Source organism: Magallana gigas, chromosome 9, assembly GCF_963853765.1.
Source record: "Magallana gigas chromosome 9, xbMagGiga1.1, whole genome shotgun sequence".
Taxonomy (NCBI): domain Eukaryota; kingdom Metazoa; phylum Mollusca; class Bivalvia; order Ostreida; family Ostreidae; genus Magallana; species Magallana gigas.
Genome location: NC_088861.1, coordinates 5,953,673 through 5,978,836, shown reverse-complemented (window position 1 = coordinate 5,978,836; position 25,164 = coordinate 5,953,673). Strand labels below are relative to the sequence as shown.

Here is a 25,164-nt window from a genome sequence, read left to right as displayed (position 1 = left end):
GGAATATTAATATAGTAAGTTTAATGGATAACACATAAAAATAATCGAAGTGCACATTTTATAATTCGTACAAAAAGAAAACAAAAAACAATTGCATGGCGTGGTGTACATGAAGATCAAAGATTTTACCACTTACAAACAATTTTATCAACATGGTTAATGTGTACCATGCTCTCCAAACGTTGAATCAGCCATTGAATATAAATGTAAACATATTATGATTGACATTCGTCGAAGTGCAACTTGAACGATAGTTTCTGAAATTATAACGGTACAAAAATGCTAGACAAGTATAAACCTAGTTTTTCCCACGCCCCCTTACCATTTTTCCCCAAAAATTTGTACGGTTATTTTTTAATAGAATTTATTCTTATTAAAAAAAAAAAACAAACAAACGAATATGAAATAGACAATACTTGCAGTAAGTTAAATAAAACTCCAAACAATCTACCAGTATCTGATAATTTATCCGTGTCTGCGCAAGTGCAGAACGCCATATTTTGTTTTACAAACCATACACTATTAGCAAGTAACAATACATAAATGTACATTTAAAACGTGCATTAATATATTCTTTGTAATTATATTCTTAATATCAAACACAAGATCACAAACGTCAATATGTACATGTAGTAGTCACTACTCTTCTCGTGGTTTGATGGCACCTATAAATAGAAGGGAAAATCAAATGATTTTGTTGAACGAATTTGTTTGTATTTTGTATACATTATATCTATACAAGTCAAATGGGCTATAGATAATACAAGTTGCTGTCCTTTAAAAAAGGACTACAATACGTGGACCATTTGGATGTGTTTCCAACGAAAACGTGAAAGACTTAAGATTATCAGAGATTCCACCGACTCTAGCCCTCTGCTTTTAACCACTAAATTTGTACGTTGTATTACGTATACATGTATGTATAGCCCTGACTTTTTATCTCAGAATTTAAAGGATTCATACTTTTAAAATAATTATGATCTATCTATGAATGAAGCTTGCATGTATAATATCAGGCATTTGGTGAATTCTACTATTTGCGCACGCATATACGATTCGTACTACTTTGTTAACTATGCAGTGACAGCTTTGTGTAAATTAAAAATTCCATATTTTGATGCATTTTTCTTGAGATTTAAACTTTTATACAGTGACATAATTATTCAATCATACTTAAATGCTTAAAAAAATTTAATCGGGAAGTTCTCTAGCCTCGCCTACTATAAAAGTAAAGTTCAGTTACATGTGTATTCGTAAAACAACAAAACACTGCAAATTATGCTATTTGATGCATATTGTAGTTTCGGCATAACATTAACTTATTTCGTAATACCGATTGTTCATATCACATGCCAATCATTTCTTTAAAAGGAATACTTTGTTTCTGTACTGTTTACCGACAACTTTACAATTACAGCGCCTTTGAACTTATGTGTGCATATGGCACGGAATCCCGATCCCGATTCAGATAAACGTGTGCTAGCCTGGTTCTCTGAGCTCATTACGCACAGGAACCAGGCTAGCTCATGCGCAGGCTGAATTTTCCCCATAGCATCCGGTTTAACCTCGCTTATATATTTTCTGCGTGGACCTCAGGGTCCACGCAATAAGTGTTTAACAATATAACCGATTAAACAATTTAACCGATGTACTGCATGTCGACTTAAAACATAAAAATATTTTCTTGAGGTGGAATAACACATCGACATAATGGATGCTCTTCCGGTGAAACTCACTTGGCCGGATGTTAATTTTCATAATTTCAGTGTAGCAATTTCACAGGGAACCCAATATGTATAATAAAACTCTTTTTTATTAAAGATAAATTACTACATATAGGAACTCATATTCTACCGTAATGATAAGTGTTACCTGTTTTCAACTCCTCCAATTGTTTCATTCTCTTTTGGAGCAGATTGTTCACGTGGTTTTCCTGTCGCTCAGCAAATTTCCTTTGATCCGGATGCTCTTTTTTCCATTTCGCGAACCGTTCCTTCCATCCCTCACCTAATTCCCTGTTTAAAGGCACGTGTTCTCTCGGCTGGAATCGCCTCTCGGTCTCGGAAGACTCGGCAGATTCACCGAGGTCCGGGGCTCGAGTACTTCCCAATAGTACGGATTTTGCTTCATCTACAGTGTAAAATATCAAAGCAATACCAAATGAGTTTTTTTTTCGGGGGGGGGGGGACGGCTGCAAAAAGCTGTATTCATTGTTATTCTGCATGAAAATTAATCTTTTATGATAGAAAAAGAAGTAGTGATTAAAGAGAGCATTCAATTTTATCACTATCAGATGTATCTAAAATGACAAACCAATTTCTTTACAGGACGACAATACAGTCATTTTGCTTCAAACGGGTGTCTTTAGAAGTATCAATAAAATGAATATTTTAGACATGAAAACGGCAGCTGAAAGTTTGCTTTAATATTTATACTTTGTAACATTGCAATATATGCATTAGTTACTTAACATATTTGATGGTATTTTTGTGTTTAACCCTTTAGAATACAATTATACTTTTTTACAATGTTAAACAGATTAGTGATTAAGCAGACGTACTGCTAAGAATTGAATACACACCCTCTCGATCGGCATCTTGGGCGGAGACATGGGGAATGGAAACAATGATCAGCGCCAACAAGATAAGAGTACGCATCTGAAAGCAAGTATACATAAACATTCTAAAAAGTCGTTCCTCTTATTCTCATGAAACGATCGAGTGGAGTGAAAAATAAATACACTCTTACATTAGGATAAATTTTACGGTAGGAATTTCAAAGAAACCCAGAAAACAATAATGATAACTTCAGAGCAACAACAATAAACAATGAAAAAAGACAGAGTAGCAGCCGGTGTTTTGTTTTTGTTTCTTTGTTTTTTGCATTAAATAAAATCATCCAAAATACTGATATACCACTAACCTTAATAAGGAGATAACGAGAGTACATGCAACTGCAACATGACCAGTTGAAGCAACAAAACCAAGCAACAGCAAATTGCAACAGAATTCATTTTATTATATATCACAGTAACTGTAAAGGTAACTAAGTTGTTACACAAATGAAAAGTCTAAACAAATTTCAAAAAAGATTTAAATTAAAAAATCAGATGGAAAAATTTGCTTTTTTCAAGTTTTTAGCATTGCACAAATGAGGTACCGTAGACACAAAAAAAAAGAAATTATTAACTTAATTGAGGTCATCAATACATTGTATTGAATTCTTTGTGGAAGCCATGCAGATAACTATAAAATGCTTTAAAATATGACTATCTTTTTATTACATATAAGAAATGTGGGTTTTTTTCTCCAATTTTAATTTCGTAATTTCACTCATTTATGATTGCTTCCAGAATATTCCAAAACGTAACAAAACATTATGTTTATGACCTGTCAATTTAAAAATGAGATACCTTTCAGAATAACGTGAGTCTAGCTCACGTAATTACGTTTATTTAGTTTTTAAAAATCAGAAGTGTTTTATGTAAAGAAATATCTATGGAATGGCATATGGGACAAAATTAACATCAACGTTCGCTACACATATTAAAGCCTATTAAAGTTTTCCTTCCTTGATGTTTTTTATCTGGTTTAATTTATGTACCTTTTGTTTAAAGTTGAAGATCAATATGTTAACAATCAAATGAAACTGAAAAATTGATATATTGCAAATATTTTTGTCTTGCTGTAGGAGCGAACACAAGTACGCTTATAGAGCAATTATAGCGACGAATGCTAACCAATTAAGCATCTCATGGATTCATGACTGATTTACATAATTATATAAAGGAATATCTACAGAAAATAACCGCAATCCTTTTTTAATTTTTTTTTCAAAAACTATTTAAATATCCACTTGGACTTGCAAGCAGGTTATAAATTATAACACTGACAGTGCAAGCAGACTATTAGCAGACTATGATTGCTATAACAACACAAATTACACCCATATTATATGTATCTAATGTGTGCATAACGGGAAGACATCGTTTAAACTCTACCCAGGTAAGATAATTTTATTGATAGAATATGTAAATAAAGCACTTGACTCCGTACATGTAGTCATAGGAATTAGGCCAGTAACCCACAGATAAATACAGCACATAGCTTAGTTGACATAGACAATAGACCAGTTACCAAAAGGTCGCTTGATCAAACCCTGATGTGGTCACTTGATTGTGTACGTTGTGTCCTTATACAAGGCACTTTACCTACACTGTTATGGTCCACCAAGCTGAAATTGTGTACCAGAACTCACTTGGAGGCAACCAGATGAGATTGGCTGATTTCCCATCCAGAAAGAATTAATGTCTCTTATGTTTTAGCACCAAGAAAACCAGCGAAAAGCACAAGCTTTATGTACCTTCAAGGCCATGAGAATGGTTTTAACTTTTCAACTTTAGTGTGAACAGTGTAATCTAAGTGAAAAACCTTTTTACTTGATACCATCAATTGCCAAATTACTGTGGTTTCATTAATTTTCGTGGGTATCAATTTTCGCGGATTTTCTAAAAACCACAGTTTCAAGGATAAGTAATATCGTGGCCAATGATCCTATCAATACAAAATGTTAGTTGAAAATGAACTTCGATGACCATTTAATTTCGTGGGTCAACTTAACAACGAAATCCACGAAAATTGGTATTCAACGAATATTGATGAAACCACAGTAATTTAAAAGTTACGCATGATGGATCGCTGAATCAGTTTTTTGCTTGACTCTTCAAAGTGCCTTAACTAAAAAATGGTCATATACTCTTTTGTTGAAAGAAAAATATTTAACCTGTACTTTTACAATTTGATAAAGAAATATTAAATATATTGGAAGCATAATTTTTTTTAATTGTTTGTTGATGTGACTTATTTGAAATAATTTGAAATGGAAAACAGTTACAATGTACATTATTGTGTTAATCGTATGCATAGACATATAAATGCAATTTTGTAAAGACTAACAAAATATTATAGATTTTAAGTATCCTGCGCATAAAATGTGTTCATTCATATTGAAAGAAGATACGGTTTCTGTCTAAAATATCATCTTTTGTTTAAAAATTGGAGAAAATAAACAAAAACATGGTTAATATTAATTCGTATAAGGTGTATTTTAATATCATAATATTGAACATATTTGTTTGTTTAAGTGTCCATTTTAAGTACAACAATTAAAAAAATACACTTTTCCAAGTTTTTTATTACTTTTCACAAAGAATGATATTTTTTTGGGCCAATTTTCTTCATTTTACGGCCTTAGATCTTTCTAGACTCTTAGTATAATATTGTTAAGGCATTACACTTTCAAACTATACTAAAAAATTCGCAATTTTCTTAAGGTTTGGCTTTAATAGAAGATTGACTGAGCTATATGTATTTATATCTTTAAAAACAAATATACCTATTTTGCTCTCTTTACATAGAACCAATATCTCTATCGATTTTTCTCTGCAAACCACTTAACATATATAAAAGCTCCATGTGTTGACGTTGCACATTTTTCTCACCAGTATCGAAAATGCGAGCATTTGATGATCCTCTTTTTGTTGTTGAAAAAACATCTTGTGATCATTTGCGCATTAAATTCACGTTTAATTTTTATCTGACATACTAATTTTCTTATATATTCTGAAGTCGTTTCCTATTCTTCACTAATGGTAAAGTTAATTTAGATTATGAAAGATACAATTGAGCAAGCGTTGATTTTATTCTTTTCAAACAATGATACATTGATTTATATGTTGTGGTTTTTGATAATGAATAATAATAACCTTTGAAAAAACTAGAAAAGTTGAATAGTAGAATGTTTGAATGGTTATTTTTGCTTTCAAAAAATCACCTTTGCAATTTTTAAATCACTATTCAAACACTATCAATTTTTTTGTTTATAAAATCTCCATGTATATATATATATATATATATATATATATATATATATATATATATATATATATATATATATACACGTTTCAACTCTTATATTACCTCCTAATTTCCTTACCTCGAAGATAGTTATCTGATCCAAGAACTGCACAAGAACGCTGAAACAAACCCCAAGCAGCTTCAATAACTATTGTAGTAACTGAATATATAAGGGCATGAAAAACAAACGTTAGAGGTCCCATGGTCTGAGCCAGTTACTTCATCGATATCCAGCAATTGGACCAAGGTACTCCACTGAATGCAACTGCAAATTAAAACTTTATGTCAGTAAAGATCCAAAGACCTGTCGTCTGCAGGAATCGATAAGAAGTTTTCTGTTAGACTAATACTGTAGTCACGATCCTTTCTCTGTAAGATATATAATAACACGCAAAACCAACTCTTAACTTTATCTGCGTTAAAGAAGCTGATATGAATATCAGATATGTCTTCATAGTATCCATTACGTCTTCGCAATGTCGAAGTTCTTTATATAAAAAAAAAAAGATGTGTAGAAAGAATCTATTGCGAATAACAAAATAATTGACTTAAAGGGAAGATGGATTTCGCGGATAATCATTTTTGAAAATCAAAATATGTTTTAATTTTCTATCGTACATACATCTTATTTTTTGGATATTATAATATTATTATTAATCTTCAAAGTTGGCTAAAGCAGCATTTTCTCAAAAAGATGGAGTTTTTTAAGAGGCACCCCGGCCCTGACTGATTTCTGTCATTAAGATAGAGGTCTATATTTACACCGAAAATAGTAAGTTTTTGAAAGCTCAGTAGGTTTCACATGTCACACATGAATTTTTTGTGCCCAGGTTCGATTCCAAATAATTTAATAATATACCACCTCAATAGCCATACAAATACAGACACTAAATGTCATTTCTTTTTAAAACTAGGAGCGTCCTTATTATCAATTTGTACAGACATTATATGCTTAAACCGTCGTGTACCTGTATTTGCCATGCGAATTTTCATTTCAAACCATGCATATTTCAGCTTCATGTATATTTCGTAACAGAAGAAAACATGCCTTCATGATTGATTGGTGATTGGTGATTGCAAATTGAGAAATACGTGCAAATCTTTATTTGATCTTATACTTAGTAACTGTACGATATGTTATGTTTTTAATGAAATTTCATATTCAACCTTCTGAGACCTTAGCGATATTCCTAATTAAAACATAAGACACTCGTTGGATAAATTACCTTCATTTCTAAACAACCTGCAAGACGTTAATGTTAACTTCCTATTTATTTCAAAGTGACTGAATAAATAAATAATAATTTACAGTGACCTGTGCACAGCAACAACAACAATGAGAATGAAATAAAAAGAACAAACATCAATCAGGAATCTTGTTTATTATTATACAATTTGTACAAAAATCTTGATATTGTTTTTCTTTGAAAGTTAAATTCATCTTGCTGATGAAGGATAAGTCATCGGAAAGTAATTCTTATAGCGAGCTCGTGTAGATTTTGCATACATGCACGCCGATTCCTAATTGTTTCCTTTAAAACATCTTACGTCCTCTTTTGCCTTTTTCCTTACCTTAAAAACACACAAACAATATTGAGTTGCATTGATATTGAATTTTTAAATTGTTCTTAAGTATGCATTCTAATATCACATGATATGCATATTGATACGTTAGAAAAATTACTCGTAGACATAGAGATTTGAGAAAAAAGTATATTATTTTTTTATTTTTATGCATTGACCACAGACCAATGATCTAAGTTCCATATCATTATATTACATTGTTATAACCTTGATTTATAAAGGATCAAAATATGACACAAAGGTGCTTGAACTTTATTGGACAATATTTAAAAAAAAAACAACCACATATATTATCTAAGATTCCATATTTCATTCATATTTTTATATTTTATAAGAGTTAGTAACATTTTTCGAATGTGAATGAATTAAAGACTTAAATTTCATCAAATATATTGTATATGAGATAATTCAATTAAGTAATAAGGAATTATTCTTTGAGTATTATGATGTGATAATTTCGGTCGGGGCGTGATTAAATCCAATAAAGCCCAAAGGGATTTATGATAGATTTGATCACGCCCCAAACGAAATTATCACCTCATAATACGAATAGATTGATTCTTTATTACTTTTATTCATATAATTTTCAACCATCGTACGATTAAATACTCAAGTATAAATAAGCAAACACCTCTGGCGCCCCAATTTGGCGTCATTTGAAGTTATTGGTTATATAGTAAAAAATCGATACGTAGTGTTATCACAGGCAAAGACACTGAAAAATGTAAATATTGGTAAATATTTTGGTTGTTCCACGTAGAAATTAATTTTACAAAATACCCTCTCGCACCAAAAGTATTTTAATTTTCTCTTCTCCTTTTATATTTTAAATTGTAAACAAGACGTACGTTAGAAAGGTTTTCTGGAGTAATGTTTTGTAAGGCTTCAAGGATATTAATATCTATTAAAGCAAAAATGTTAAAAAAATAATATTTAAAATGATATTAAAAATCTATTGAACTTGCTACTTTTTTGACATACATTTGAATAGTTTTCTGAAAACCTTTTTGTAAAATTTAAGTATTTTGAACACAACGTAAATATGATTTATTAAGCTATACTATATACATTGTATCTATGCGAACCAAAAAATCTTAATTTGTATTTTTGAAATCAATAAAGGGTCATGATCACGATTTTGGTCATAAATTATTATTCCGATTTGAATGTTTACTTTCGTACGATATTTTCCACAGACAATCAAAATTTGAGTGTTATTTGTTGAGTTATAAGCGAGTCACAGAGCTTACAATTATTTGCAATGTAAACAAAACTTTAAAATTTAAAGTGAACTTTCCAGTTTTAGACTTAAAAATGTGTTAAATGCAAGGAACTGCTTATTAATGCTTAAAAGCAATAAGAAGATAACATATTCAGCTTGAAATAGATTCTTAACTTATATATTGAACCTGTGTAAACACAAACAGGCCACACGCTTTGTATGTACATGAGCCCTGTATTTTGCTTATCACTCTACGACTGGCTCTCAATTTCATTTGATCATTGGAAGTGCATTTCCCAACAAGTGTAACTGATAAAAACAGAAAAAAGAATTTGACTAAAATTGTGACCACGCCTGTTCAAATCTCAGGAAAAAAAGTTGGATAACGTTCAATAGTGGCCCCCAAAAAGCTAAACAAAAATTCTAAATTCATCACTCTAAACATTTTTAGAATCGTTCAAGGCTATTATTAAAAGATAATTTTCTGTTTAAAAAATGGTTATCAGTGAATTTAAAAGTGAATACTAACTAATATATTGTGAAAAGAACAAATTTGACATACTTTTGGTATATAAGTCTAGTTCATTACGTAGAAATGTACTAAGTCGAAATAACTCACCAAATAATTTGTCTCCCTTGCTCTTCTTTGCCTCGCCCTTAGCCTTTCTTCCAAATTCCGGTTTGCCAGATTTCTTGTCACCTTGTTCTTGGGGCCTTATTTGACCTTTTGAACCTTTGGCCATCTTTCGCATTTTCTTTAATTCATCTATGCGATTTTTCCACTTTTTCCCCTTTTCAATCTCTCCGTCGGTGGGGGGATCTTGGTTGTCACTTGGCTGGGGTTTGTCAGGTACCTGGCCATCAGATGGCGCTGGAGGCGTGCTTCCTTCTTCCCTTGGCGGTTTTGTGACGTCTCCCTCCCCTGGAGCCAGTGTTTTATCAACAGGTTCAGGTTCCATAGTTCCGGGAGGTGGCGGCGCTGGTGATGATTTATCAGCGCCCTCTGGACGCTTGGTGGTTCCTTTCATAATATCACAATCATGAAGATTAACAGGAAATTAGATACAAGTTATTAAAATAGAATTAACACTTTGTCCCTAACGCACAACAATTTTTCTTTATGTGCTATCCAATCAAAAATGTATGCAGAATTGCACATATTTAGAATTTTAATAATCTTAAGTACTTTACCTTCCATATCTTGGGCTAGTAGCTGGCCTGCAACCAGGGCACATACTGCTATAATGAAATGGACACGCATCTGAAACGACGGAGAAAAATACACATAATTTGGTCAAGTATAAAGTAAATATTTACAAGACTTAAATACAAAAGCCTTTTTCTCAGCTGAAAATAATTGCAACAGTAATAAAAAATACCGCACGCTTTACGCATTTAAGGAGACTGGGCGGTCAACAAATTACCTTCCCCCTCTGATCATACATCTGCTTTAAACTTTTAAACATATTTTTACAATTGACCAAGAATTAGCTTCTATTTAAAAAGATGTATAAGCGATTTAACATTTCAAAATTTCCTTTACTCTATGTAGAGTTCTTTGTCTAAAGGAGAGAATATAGCCCAAAATTTGCCACGACTATCCAGTCCCCTTTAAGTAATATTCTTACAGTAAGGGTTATATTTTGCTGCAAAGACATGATACTAGCATAATACTTCGCACTAATCCTAAATCATTTTATATTATAAAAGAATCAGAGCAAATTTGTATTGTTCATTGCTTTGATTAATAAATGCATCTCAATTTATTTTAAAAAAAATTAATGTATTAACCTTTGTTTTTATTTTCAAGTAGAGTTGTAAATTGCAATTTTAGTAACAACATTAAGCTCGAACTAAATGTATACCTTGAGTGTGATAGATACTGCAAATTCTTCTTTTCAGCTATTGGTGGCGGAGGATAAAAACAAGTACGGACTCCTCTAAGACCAGCTAAGAGGTAACGATTTGATTCACTGTAAATTGAATGCGTTACCCCGCTTTAAATACACTCTTAGAACCCCAGTCACGAGACAAATTCCCATAGATCGTGACTTCCAAACAAAAGGGGAGGTGTATTGAAGCCAGGGAATCTGCCGACAAGGGCAGAATTTGATTATGTACCCAGTCACGATTTGCCGGTAAAGAAATATCACGGGTTTCCGTTTCGTTATTTTAAAGCTGTTCAAATATTCCTAACATGTACACTATTCATTGCATGTACGATATTTTGTTTAAGTTTAAAGTTGTGAAAAGAAATTTTGTAATAGCGTTCTTTTCTTTTTTTCTGTCTTTTTTATTGGGGGAGGAGGCTTCCTGTTATCGATAAATCAATCTTTTGTAGCCAGCGTATTATTTAGAAATGTGAAAGATTTGATGCAGAAAAATGCAGTTTGAATCCATGTTGTTGTTTCTTTTCTAGTATTCTTTATATTTGATCGCTAGAGTATATGTCATTGTAAGTTTCACCACACGAACACGAAGATGTGATGAATAAATTACTTTAGTTTGCAATATTTTATTTGTTTTGATTTCTAACTACTCTCTTTACTACTAAATTTTGTCGACTTTGTATTAAATATAATAATTTATGACTATTGTTTAAAAGAAAGATCGAACCTAGATGATAACAATCTAACAATTGGAAGTAAGATTAACAGTTACTTAAGTCTCATTATACTTAATCTTACTTAAAAGTTATCTATTTCAATTGGGGAAATTGGATAGCAAATGTTTTCACTTTCAGGTTTGACAAATCCCTGATTTCCATACAATAAGATTGATGCTTTAGTATTTTCTTTAAAACAGAAACTTTAAAATAAAAAAGAAATATTTTCTCTAATCTGTTTTTATCTAATTCTCTGTTTGTATAACTAGCTTCATAAAAAAATACCCCCTTCCTAAAATAAACAAAACAAAAATAAAAACAGAAAACTTAGTATTTGATAACTTTTAAAAAAAATGCTTAGTATGGTATAGATTACATGTTTGTCATAGTACTGTGGTTTCATTTATATTCGTTAAAAACCAGTTTTCGTGAATATCTTTGTACATAAAAATGATCTTAAAAAATAAATGTTCATTGAAATGCGATTTTTACTAACATTTTGTAATATTTACATTTGCAAATGTTTTCCTTTACATTAAACTGTTTGCGCAATCCCCTGTTATTCCTACATAACATCAGTCTGGGTATATATGAAACATGATTTAGGCATAAAGAAAAAAAACTTATCTGTAATTTGTTACACGAAGCTTAATTCATTCATAGTTTCTTCTATATATAGCATTAATTGTGGGGATAAATGGTCATGGCTTAAGATTCGCGTAAGATAGTGGTTATGAATCGAGCTTTCTCGAAAGTTACAATCGCAATTTGTCAAAGTAGATGAAATAGTTATAGTTCATTTATGACTTTCATTACAAGTCTTAATAAAAATCGTCAATTCGATATCACAGACATTTCGTGTTTTGTCCATAACTGCTTACATCTCTCTGTCCATTTTGTTCGTAAACGAAATTAAAATAGCTTGTCTCTAAAATGTCCGAGGAAAATCATTATACTCTTGAATCTGATTCTGCGATAGAAACTGAAAATCCCTTTGTAGACTCTAAATCAGTTTTCAATCGCGTTGTTTTCAATTTTTCAGCTAACGTTTATTATTGAAAGGATCATCGGACACGAATTTCCGCATCTTTGAAACTATGATTTTTATTGAATTTACAAAAATTGCACAAAATTACACAGTTTATTAATTTTGTTCTTTATTGATAGTGGAATTTCACACCTTTTTAATGAAATATAAAGCCACAATAAACTAGTAATGATATCGATTTAGAACAAAGCTACCCCATCTTTTAATTACATTTTAAAACAAAACAAAAAGAACCAATTAGGTTTCACTTTTTATTAAAGTTGTATGAGACACCTTCATATTATGACTTATTTCCATTTTGAATAAATAGTAAATCGAGTCTAATTTTATAAATATTTCATTGCCCAAAATTAATACCTAATAATGTGGCGTAGTGGTTTAGAGCATTAGGTACAAATCTTCAATTCATGAGTCCGAATCCCGCTTGGGCTTTTATAATTTCTACCCTTTCAAAAAATTAAAAACACTTTGTTTTGTTAGATTTTGTAAATTTTTACAATTCAAAACCGGTGAAAGTACATGTTTATTGATTATAATGTACTTAAAATCAACATTAATATCGACAGGTGTCTCATACTATCATAAATTTACATATTCAATACAGTTGATATTTGCACTGTGCATATAAATGTATTTGCACTGTGCATATAAATGCTTCACATTCACTCCTTGAGACATGAAACCACCTTCGGGAACGTGACCTAAATAACTGTCCTTCACGGACTACGGACACACTAGATGAGTTTCATGACTTTTGTGTTTGACAAGTGGGCTAAATATAGGATATCTTTCAAAAGTTTACCCTCAAGAGACGATGAGTCAATGTTTATGTATGCAAAATATGTATGAGGATTTCCATTTTGGAAGGCTTAGTTTTCTTTATAAGAAAAAAAAATCGAAAGAAGTTAAATGACTAGAAAATTAATAAAATTCACAATGATTGACGATCGCGTAAATGGTATCATAATTTTTCTTTATTTTATTAAAATTAAATTTTTTTTATTAAAAAAAATGAAAAAAATAGAAAGAACTTTTATAAAAAACCCAGTATATTACTTTCTATAACTAATAAATACCTTATTTTTTCATATTTAGCATTTTTTCTACGAACTTATTATAAGAAATCTGGAACATATTATGAATTATCGTTTTCAGAGTGATTGACTGTAGAAAATCTTGATGCTTAAAATACCATTAATTTTAAAAATAATAAGAATAATTTAAAGTCAGAGTTATCAAACATCATTTAATAATTCAATTACTAAAACATGTATCAAACATCTTAAGATTCGTTTTATGTTGCAGATCTGTCCAAAATTTAGTAGCAAATATTAACATTCACAAGCAAACCTTTATCACATGAAACGATCACAACGATTGATTTTCAATACAAACAAAACTTAGTATGATTATAGAGTGTTAAAAACGGACAATATATATCTTGACGATATCTGAAAATCCCATTGGTAAGATAATATTGGTAAATCTGGAATAATTCGTTTTTGATAAGTTTACTACATGCGATTTACTGTGTTTCTGGACTACATATTAAAAACTTCTTTTATCTCATGCAATATAAAAACTAAACCCATCCAGACGTTGTGAATTCTTTGCAATTACTAAGAATTTTTTTTCAGAATTCTTATGATTGGAACAATATTTTTGATATTGTTTTGCAGCACGTGCCTTGGATTTGCAATCACATGTTTTATAAAAAGCAAAAACGTTATCATCTTTTATCTGACGCAAGTTTGAAAACGTATGATCTACATTTATGCCCATTTCAAATTTTTAAATACATCCTGTGCTTATTTTTGTATCATAAGGATTTTCTTTTAAGGAAATTAAAGTTGCAATGTTAATTAATTTATCAACATACATGTATCACTTTCATTATGAACTCATAATTTGCTTTCAATACAATGTTTAGGCTCTCAGCCAATAAGGTACAATGTATAAAATTGCTGTGTATTGATGTGAATGCCCTATACAGAGAAATATTCGCCCCGTTTCCCCCCCCCCCCCCATCCCTCTTGTTGTCAGCGAGCAAATTCCACTGTTTCAAATTATCTCTCCAAACACAGTTGTGAATGGGCAATTTCAAGACGGGGCAAAAGTTTTGCAAGTAAACAATGGCAAAAATTTCACGAGGCGAAAATAACCCTGTATACAGTATTATGATAAAAGGGATATATGGTTATTTTTAGACAACACACACACACACACGCGCACACACACACACACACACACACACACACACACACACACACACACACACACACACACACAATTTATATTGTTCGTGTCGTTAGCCATTTTTTGTGCTTTATATATTCAGTTTATTGGCTCAGCATCTATAAATTAGATCCGACACTTTAAAGATGCCTAGTGTTGTTGTTTCTATTCAGTGCTTTATATATATATATATATATATATATATATATATATATATATATATATATATATATATATATATATATATATATATATATATATTGTAAATAGATCAACAGCTCCTCTTTTTAAAATATTATTATTATTAATATCATTTTTCGATTGTTTTTACTTTATATACCTTTAAACATTGCTTTCTGTAATCGGCATGAAATCCGTTAAATCCTATACCTTTATATTGTGCCACTTGATTATTAATTCCTGTACATATGAGACATGCAATTTGATTTTGACAATGATCAGGACTGAAACAATGTGAAATGTAATCCTTCATGAGAATATTAAGTTGACCAAGTTTAAACTGTCAGAGGAAAAGTTTTAATGAATTTATCTAAAACAGTATTAATTTAACATTGACGTCGTTGATTTAGACCAAAGCAAAATTTAAAAAAAAAGTAACATAGTGGAACGATTCATTATGGTCGGTTACATCTTGGGAAAAGGATTCAATGTATACTGGCACAGGATTATTTCATTAACGTACCTTGCATTTTTCAGCCATTTACATTGGCAAACAGGTATTCCCATATTGAATTAGCTTAGACACGTTTGCAAACAGATGCTATTAATTTCTAATCAATACTGGAATTTAAAGCGTATTTTAATTCGACCAGTCTTATATTAACCCGTAGAGTTGATATTAGCCCGCGAAATAAGCGACATAAAATGGGGGGGGGCAAATATTTTTTTTCTGTTTACATAAGGCATTTTCCCAAAGGGAGAACCCTACATCTTAGCGAGCATTATGGGGATAACTTCACTTTATAACACCGGGCTAATATTGAATATTGCATTGATTTTTTACTGGTTTTGTACAAATACATGTTTGTCGTAATAAAATGATTAGATTTGTAAAAATAAAGCATTTCAAAAAGAGAAATACTGCAAATAATTGGACGCAACACAATTCTGTGATAAAATGTTACTCCAGGTATATAATTAGTTCGTTAAATCAATAATATTGACCTTCAGTAGAATCAACGAAAAATGTGTTTGTGTTCAGATATACATATATAAAACATATTACTTACGCTCCTCAACTAACAACGAATAGGATTAAGTTAAGCCATGTCTAACAAAAATAACTTCTGTACAACCGAAACAATTTTTCTCTGTATGCAAAAAATATAAATCGAAACCGTGATTACCGGTAGTTGACTGCATTTATCCTGTAGCTGTGATGTTCATTAAGATATAAACAGAATTTATTTCATTAGTGAACAATATAACATATTGAAAAGTATGACATTCAAGTCATACGTTTGGATCCAACTTGTTTTCATCATCTTTTATTTTGGTAAGTTTACTTTTAACTTGAAATATTCATGTTTCAATGGACAATGGTCCAAATTATGAAATTATGTCATAAGACAGAGAGTGTTGCTCTACAATTCTTTATAATAAATGTTGAATATAACATTAATAAATTGCGTTTATATCGAATTGCATATGATATTTACAGCTGTTAATTCGTCTACGTCTGCATGGCCAAACACCCAGGAATATAACTACTCCGACTATGATCCGGATACGGAAGTACCTGCAGGTAATACACCAAATGGAGGGACAGAGGATTATAGTACGCCCCCTGATCAACAGTATGTGACCAAAAACATGGAATCCAAAAACCATTATGTCACCCGCCAACCAATACCCCTAAAGATTAATAACTCTGGTGAATATGATTCACCTAAATTGAATGATATCATGAATAAGATTAATGCAAGCAAGATAATGAATAACCGATATTTTTCCAAGAATGCAAAAGACAAGAAAAGAAATTCAAGGAAGTATGACCTAGGCTCTAATTCTGGTTATAAATGGATGTTGTATCGCGAACCTTTAGCAGAGCGAAAAGGGATGATAAAGTCAAATGGTTTTCATTCAACCAAGCAAAAGAACAAGTTTGTTTCTCGTCATCCCAAACCCGTTCTATCCAAGAAGTCCCTGAAGAAATTAATCAAGAAACTACCTAAGCATATGTCAAGTTCATCTAAATATGTTATGGAAAAAACTGGTTCATCTAAATATGTAGTGGAAAAAAACTTGGGACCAAGTCTTCAACTTGCTGATTTCCTTCGTGCTGGATTTCCTATAACAATTTTAATCAACCCAACGTTTCGTGCAAACAATATACAATCAGCGTCGGTATTAGGATACGGTTTGCGATCGCTCCTTAAACACCGTAAGTTTTCAAAAGTTAAACACCTCCAGATTCCAGGAAATGCTACATTGGTTCACCATATTGTGAAACGATCCTATCATCCCAAGCTTCACGACCACTATCGTGAGTCCCGAAGGCGTCTCCATAAACGATGGGTAAGGTATCAAAGACGCCGTTATTATAAAAGGAGGACTAGCTATCGAAAGAAATCTCAAAAGAGACGGACATACAGAAAAAAGTACCGAACACGACACACTAAAACTACCACAGTCTATCATACCGGAAATTATAAAGGCGGATACAGTCAAGCATATTGGTCATATCTTCAAAAATACTATCCAAAAATATATTTACACTATATTGATGGGTCTTATTCTAAGGGAAACTACCGCACATATTATAAAACCTATCTCAAATCAACAAACCATGTTAAAGGATATAACAAACGAGGTTATCGTCTTGGATCATACAGATCTGGTGTAAAAGACAAGGGTCTAAAAAGGCCCCCAAAACCTAAGAAACCAAAGACCTTCAAGTTAAGAACGGAGGAACCTCATCTTGGAAACAATAGTTGTCCATATGCTTGGTTAGAGTATGAAGGAAGTTGTTATTATTTCAGTAGAGACGAACTCAACTGGTATAAAGCAACTGTAAGTATAGTATCGTGTTTTCCTTTCAACACTATTGTAAGCTTCGTTAGTACTAACGAAACACTTTTTTTCGTATTTTTTGCAGATGACATGCGCATCGATGGGTGGTTATCTGGCTGTTGTCAACAGTGCTCATGAAAATACGTACCTTCGGAACTTTCTGCTAACAAATGATGGTAATCTTGTTTTGAAAAATTTGAAAAAAAACGTCTTAGACCACGGATAATTACTGGGGGGTTTTCATAATGAAAATTGTTACATTGTATTTTTGAGATATAATAAAATAGTTGTTACAATGGGCAATTTAACCATAGCAACCACACTTTTAATGTTAGAATATAATTGCTTTTGTTGTTTCATGCAATTGATGAGACGTTTCTTGTACAAAAAAAATCTTGAAATCAATTTGTGATTATAGTTTTCATCAACATAACAGATCTTAATCTCAAAGCAGTGATAGGCGTTTTAGCACTAATGCGTCCGTGTTTCCGTCCGTCACACTTTTTTGTAAGCGCTCTCGTGCCTACAAACTTTGACGGATTTTCATCAAATTTATACCAAATGTGTATACCACTATTACCTTGGTCAAGTTCGAAAATCAGCATTGGTTGATACTTTTTGTTGGAGTTATGGGACTTTGTGACCTTGTAAGCGCTCTCATGCCTACAAATTTTGACGGATTTTTTTTTAAATTTATACCAAATGTTTATACCACTTATACTTTGGTCAAGTTTTTTTAGATTGTAGTATTTTGGATATATTTGCGACAGGAAAAATAGAAAAAAAATGGGTGGTGGGGGTAAAAAAATGTTCCTCCCAACCTCCCCACACATTTAAATATGGAACAGCCCTGAATGTTTGAAAATATTGCAATTTCATATACAGTATAATAGTATACTGCTTGACCGGCGGGAATTCTATTCTTGTTCTCTTTTTAAATTAATCATTATTATATCTTATGGTATTTTTGTTTTGTTTTAACTTTATCTAGTAATTGATTTGTTGCTAAAGTGGAGAACATGTTGTCTTCTTATACTCTTGATTCACTGATTCTGATGATTATTTTGTATGACTAGCTAGGAGCGCATATAACAATATTTGTCCTCATTAATGTCTATACATTGTATTTAGTTATTTTTTCTGGTATGCTTAATTGTAATAGGAATAAATTGTTTAAACATAGTTGAAAATGGAGCTTGGATTGGTCTTAACGAATTATCAAACACCAAAATACATCGTTGGCGTTGGGGATATACTACTAAACTTTGCGGAGAATTCGACTGGTTCGGCGAGGAACCCGAATTTCATTCGAACAAGGACTATCACTGTGGTGTAATGTGGCAGACTTACAAGTACCACTGGCACTTGGAAAACTGTTTTACAGAACATTTTTACGTTTGTGAAATGAAGCTGGTGAGAGTTTTTATTCATATCTTTGTACACTGAATTAATCTAATTTTTCTATCGTCTACAATCTGCATATCTTGACATAACAATTCTTTGTTTTCTTTCCAGGGAAAACCATGTAAATGTCAATATTAGAATAAATTGGTGGAAGTGGTTGATTTATGTAGTTTCTGTAACAATAGAACGGGTCTATATTCTTTAATTGATATTTTGTGTTGCCTAATAAATGTTTTATATGACAACTTGACAGTCAACACATTGAAAGCAGCCTTTAATTTCTATTGAATCAGAAAATGTCACACATTTGAGTGATTTATAAAAAAAATTACAAACAAATATGAAGACTCGTTTTACAAAAATTAGAAAGAAACGAAATTTAAAAAAAAAAGCTAATACCATATAAAATGAAAAAAAATCAACAAGACATATCAAATACAATATATTAGCATTTTATTGAAGTCAAAATCTATAAATGAATAGATACTATGTGTGATGTGACGTTTTGTATTTTTTATCAATATATTAACTTAATTTTTTCACTTGCTGTCCTATAAATAACCGTTGCAAATTATAGCTACTTCTATCACTTCTACTACCTTAGATCACTATTTTTAGTCCCGAAATAGTTTACAAGAGGACACTACTCTAAATCAGCTTTTAATTGTATTACCTCTATTTCGCATTTAAACTATGATTTCCTTTTTCGCCACGACAATTTTTGCAAGAAAACCTATCATGATTATTTAAAATTTTACAAAAGACATTGATAGCTAATTTCCGGCACGAAATATTCGCGATACCAAGAATCTCACGTTTATAAGGTTGGTTTACAGTAATAATAATTTATTTGAGCATAAATAAAATACGTTTTTAACATAAAAAGATCTAGTGTTTTTAAATGTATGTGAAATATTTTCTTCGGCTATGCATATCAATAAATTTACTTACACTGTATCTCGAATTCGTTTAAGCATGTTGAAAATAAAAAATCATATTTTTCTGTCTACCAAATGCCACCGAATTTTAATCTTGGTTTCAAAACAGGATTGAAATAGTTCAGATTTAATGTACTTAGACTTCAGTTCTAATTCTTTCTTGAATAGCACGTCGGCATATTGGACATTTTCGCAGAGACATTGCGCATGTCGGACATGATGCAATATGACCGCAAGGGGTAAAGACTATTCCAACCCGTACATCCATACATATTTTACACATAAATCGATCGTCTTCGGGTTTCAGATCAGTAGACAAGTTGTTTTCGAAAACAGAGCAATTAGAATTCGATTTAGCGTTTAGCGGTTTAGTTTTCATATATTCAGATGATGTTGTACTTGTCGATGCGTTTGTGGTTTCAATAACGCTATCCAATACATTTTGCAGACTTAAATGTCCTGCAAAACAACAACTGAAACTTACTTGCAAAAAATGTATGCATTATTACATCAGAATATTTTCATATTAAATCCGTTGAAATTAGCGTCACTTAATATATCTGTCAAAAGAATGTAAATTGCGTTTACTAAAACATTGCAAATCGTGAAAAAATCGGTATAAGGATACATACCATTGGTTAAACGAATTCTTTTTATTGTAGAGATTATCAAATCTTTTTCAAATCCCATTTCAACAAGTTGTTTGACTATGTGTTCTACAGAATACATTAATTGCATAGCATCAAAATGTTTTACCGTAAAAGGGACTCAATGGTCGTCACCAATTCTAGATCAGGAAAATACTCAAATTTTAAAGCTAAAATATATATAATTATTCTTTCAAAATAAAATTTTATACCTTAAAACTACATTTCTAAAAAAAATATTGAGGTAGATTAAATGGATTTCATTTGTTGACGACAAAGCCTCTTTAAAGCACTTTTTTATTAACAAATTCAGCCATATCGTGAAATTAAGGTAATAACATTCCTAATTTTTTTCAAATTTCGTACAAACGGGTATTTACATGTTGTAATTGGACACTGTTATAGTTAACGAAATACGCTAATGGTACACCACAAAAGCGCATAGATTTTAATGTTTACCTTCCTGGTTGCCTGAAGACTGCGAAGCATTGACCTGAAATGTGAAAATCGTTTATTTTTATTTATCATCAAACGGATATAAACATGCAATACAATAAACAAGTACTTTCTTTTTCCACCCCTTGGTATCGAATAGATGACTTTATATCTACCTCGTGATTTCCGGTCGCTATTAAGACCAGTTTTACAAAATCATCCCCCTTGAGTTGTCTTATGTATTGACATAATGGATTGTGACGTGCATGCTCAACAAAAACGTCATCATCAGCACTCCAGTTTTGCAAACTGATTCCACATTGAAAGCAAGTGGTCCTATCTCCAAATCCTCGGTAGTAAAAGCCACCAATTGCAAACTCTTTTGGTGTCTTTCTGCTACCTATTGGAAATCCACTGAAAGAAGAAGCTCTAATTCCAACTGTAGTATATTCAACATGTTGTGGATTTTCTGGCACTAATGGTGGGAGAACTGGCCCTTGATAAACTACATCAGAGTGTGGTTTATCGTGGATAGTCTCGCTTTCTCTGTCTTGTTTATTCAATGTCGCTGGTCTTGGCAGATTTTCTATATCTGTTACGTTTACTCTTTCTGCGTCACTAAGGTTGTCTGATGATTTGATTCTGGCAGCGGGTTCCACTGATGTAGAAGGGCAGTCAGCATTAAAAGAAGATGCGAGACGTAAATCTGACGTCAACCATCGTGTGTGGTCAACGTATGCATGATCAGAACGATCACCAACAGAACGTGTCATCACGTCCGTTGACATCCCGTGTTTGTCTTTAAAAGTTGGTGCTGATAAGGGAAACTGTTCAACATTTGCTTTGTGTTCTATACCCGAGACAGAAGGGTTCAAATTTGTTTCTTCCGATTGTAAGGCAATCTCGTCATTAACATTGTTTTCCGTTCCTGACAAAGTTATGCTATTTGATAAGGTAGAAGCACCATTACATGGCGTCCCTGAAACCGCTGACGAACTATTTGAATTAGATATTGAACTTGGTTTACTTCGATCATCCTGAATCGACACCTGTCCCAAGTCGCACCCAAGTATAAATGAACAGTTCGGTTGAAAGTGTTTGTGAATTTCAAATGGGTTGTCATCTTTACTCCAAACTGCATTAACAACTGAACAACAAAATGTTTTAGTTTCATTGCCATATCCTGTTGCATACCAACCGAATTTTGCCATCAGAAGTAAGCTAGGAGCCTCAGCGTTGTTGTAATTTGCAAACGTACTGAGACGATGATGTTCAAATCTCATAATTTCACTTGAAAGATATTGAGTTCCAGCAACAATTTGTTTAAAAGAATATTCGAGATCATTACTACGAAACGATGGGTATACAAATATTTCAGAATAGAAAAAAATGTCTTGGTGAAGAGTCTCTTTGTATTTGTTGTCTTTTGTGGCCGATGTTAGTTTGTTAAACCATTCATTGTCATTTAATGCAGTAGATAACAATGTAACAAAGTTTTGTTTGTGTTTCTTGTTTGTTTGCGATAAGAATAAAATGTATGATTCGGTAGTATCTTCACACAATTCATATTTAAATTTCTTAGGGTTCACAGTTTTTCCGGCTTCACTTGCATGCTTCCCAATCTTTGAGGAAAAATCGTGTATTAGAATACCAAGTTTTCTTAAATGCTTAAAAAGATGGTTCCTATACACATATGACAATATCCGACGCCACCAAAAGTGAAAACAAATAATTTCTCTTCGTTGGTTGAACTGTCCTAAATGTCCAAAATGTCCACCTACTAAAAGAACTTCTAGTTGCATGTTCAAAATGTTCGGTAAAACTTTCAGATGTTGTACATTTTGCGAATCAGGTAATTCACATTTTAGAGAAACTGCGATACTGAATATAGAAGGCGTATAGTTACTACTCAACCTTGACTTCCATGCAAAACACAACGCCTTATCTTCAAACATTTTAGGACCTGTTGCAACGAAATTTACAAACATTTTTGTGCCATTTTTATGAAGTAATAGAATTCGATATTGTTTCACCTTCCTTTTATAATCTTTCTCTGTTTGCCATTTTAACTCTAGCGTATGCACATCTGTATTTGAATCGTTTTCTCTTAACCAATGAAGGCCAATGACGGTAACAAACATGCCATGTTTCCCATGCATCGTAAATAAAAGGAACTCTTGAGGGTTGCGATCGGTTTCATTTTTTGTAATTGCAGATGATAACATAGTTTTCTTTTCAGTCACGAACTTCATTTTCTTCTAATTTTATCAATATTCCGCTGCAAAGGATGAATCTCTTCAGCCTGACATTTTCAGGTTCCGTTTCATTTTGTCTGTTGCAAAAATATGAATCTGTGATACTTACATTATACCTGTATCACCTGCAAAAATTCAAAACTTATGAAATTGCATGTAAATGCATGAACCATACTTCGAAAACAGAAGATTGCAAATAAAAGAAGAAAAGAAAAAGGAAGCAACGAAATAAAAAAAATACGCATACCGATATCAGCTGCCTAGTTCGGTTAACGAAAAATTTTCAAACTTGTCTGGAAATTTCCATACCTTAATAATAAACCATATGTGTTTCCTCTGACGTGTACCTTTAAATAGATCAGTTAACGTTATGTCAATCTAAAACGAAAATAGAATGAGAAGATATTATAAATAATCAAAGTACTGAAGTATTGACGGAAGTTGATCATTTATTTTTAAATCAACTTATCTTGCATGGCAATTAGTTTCTAGTCTGTATTTGAATTTCGCACTTTTTATTATATGAAATTTTAGACTTTTCCGACAAGAATTTCAGGAAACCCCATATGAATCATGCTGTGTAATATTTAAAGATAGACTTCAAACTATGTATTAGTAATCGAAACAATTCTAAAAATCGTATGGATCCAAGCACTATTGATATCGAACTCAAGTCTCGTTCAACCAGACGCTCGCTGTCTCCGTTAATCTTCGACAAGCAAGAGAGCCTTTCTGCTTGTCGGAGATTTACGGAGACAGCCAAGCGTCTGGTTGAACGAGACTTTATCAAACTCTGGCGTAGGAACACATGAGACTACAATACTATCTAAATTGTTCGTATTATATAAAATCTGACTATTTTCAAAGTGTTTATAGATAAGTGTCCTTGAAAAACAATGCTTCAGCATACATTACACTTCACTTCACTTTCGGTTTGCCAGAGTAACTGCATAGGAGAGTTGATTAAAATCAACTCCCAATAAAAGTGTATGGTCCGCTGCATGTGCGCATATGCATGCAACTGAAACGATACATTTCTATATTTAAAAAAAACTCATTCCGTTGTAGATTTTCTATCGCAATTGTGTAGAATGGTTTCAAAAGTAAAATACTCTAGTTTCTATAAAGAATAAAATTAAAGTTTTTATTTCAATACTGTTATAATTAAAATACATCTATCACGCTAAAAAACAACAGTACTTTTTTTCTTCCTAACATTAACTTATCTCCAATGTAATCTTTTGTAGACAGTAAAGACTGATTATAGTAATTTAAGAAGGCTGGGTTGTAAATTACAACACATCCCCATTAAACAAAACCTGTACAATGGAAGAGCAAGAAAGCAACCTTAAACTAATAATAAAACACTGAAGTTGATGATGAAATCAATATCAACTATTACATGTGTACCAATCTCGACTTAAGTGATTTTTTAAGTTAGTGAAATGTTTTGAACTTTCCTTAGCAATTGATGTAATCAATTAATAAAAATAATTTATTAAATTGTGTATTAAGATATTTCATATATTATATATACATTTCATATATTATACAAGTAGACAAATGCTGTTCAACCTTTTAAGTTTATTATTTTGTTGTAACTTTTGAATTTATTATTTTAACATGTACATGTATATTTTTTCTAAAATAATACTAATCCCTTGTATTGTTCAGAATAGTATCAGAGTTCTGTTTTAATATAAACCAGTAGAGAGTGTAAATATAAAGTTGTAATAAAATGTTCTTTGTTTTGAAATTCATTTAAACGGGTAGTAGCTACGATTTTGGAATATTTTTAAAAGTTTTTATTCAGCGAAATAATACTTTAGAATGATAAATTTTG

General features: G+C 31.7%; 4 protein-coding genes across 5 annotated transcripts; 1 reads left to right on the top strand and 3 right to left on the bottom strand.

Moving 5' to 3' along the window:
* Nucleotides 1-371: 371 nt before the first annotated feature.
* On the bottom strand, nt 372-6,197 carry LOC105328057 (uncharacterized). The gene is made up of 4 exons (XM_034478655.2): nt 5,995-6,197; nt 2,582-2,657; nt 1,873-2,130; nt 372-665 (listed from the first exon to the last, which is right to left on the bottom strand). The coding sequence occupies exons 2-4, from the start codon at nt 2,655-2,657 to the stop codon at nt 640-642; spliced, it is 360 nt and encodes a 119-aa protein (XP_034334546.2). The 5' UTR covers nt 5,995-6,197; the 3' UTR covers nt 372-639.
* A 1,083-nt stretch (nt 6,198-7,280) lies between these two features.
* LOC105326635 (basic salivary proline-rich protein 4) lies at nt 7,281-10,746 on the bottom strand. The gene is made up of 4 exons (XM_011426771.4): nt 10,587-10,746; nt 9,913-9,982; nt 9,341-9,742; nt 7,281-7,487 (listed from the first exon to the last, which is right to left on the bottom strand). Exons 2-4 carry the CDS (start codon nt 9,980-9,982, stop codon nt 7,450-7,452), a joined length of 510 nt encoding a protein of 169 aa, XP_011425073.3. The 5' UTR covers nt 10,587-10,746; the 3' UTR covers nt 7,281-7,449.
* Nucleotides 10,747-15,125: 4,379 nt separating this feature from the next.
* Nucleotides 15,126-19,264, top strand: LOC105328056 (uncharacterized). Its single transcript, XM_066071385.1, has 5 exons — nt 15,126-16,125; nt 16,291-17,642; nt 17,728-17,818; nt 18,826-19,055; nt 19,158-19,264. The coding sequence occupies exons 1-5, from the start codon at nt 16,071-16,073 to the stop codon at nt 19,182-19,184; spliced, it is 1,755 nt and encodes a 584-aa protein (XP_065927457.1). The 5' UTR covers nt 15,126-16,070; the 3' UTR covers nt 19,185-19,264.
* A 229-nt stretch (nt 19,265-19,493) lies between these two features.
* Nucleotides 19,494-25,080, bottom strand: LOC105328049 (death-associated inhibitor of apoptosis 2). Of its 2 annotated transcripts, none has more exons than XM_034478652.2 (5): nt 23,569-25,080; nt 21,243-23,446; nt 21,091-21,124; nt 20,617-20,700; nt 19,494-20,443 (listed from the first exon to the last, which is right to left on the bottom strand). In XM_034478652.2, exons 2-5 carry the CDS (start codon nt 23,316-23,318, stop codon nt 20,121-20,123), a joined length of 2,517 nt encoding a protein of 838 aa, XP_034334543.2. In that variant the 5' UTR covers nt 23,319-23,446; nt 23,569-25,080; the 3' UTR covers nt 19,494-20,120. The 2 variants fall into 2 exon arrangements, with proteins under 2 accessions (XP_034334543.2, XP_034334544.2); XM_034478653.2 differs by having other exon boundaries at nt 23,631-25,080.
* Nucleotides 25,081-25,164: the final 84 nt, after the last annotated feature.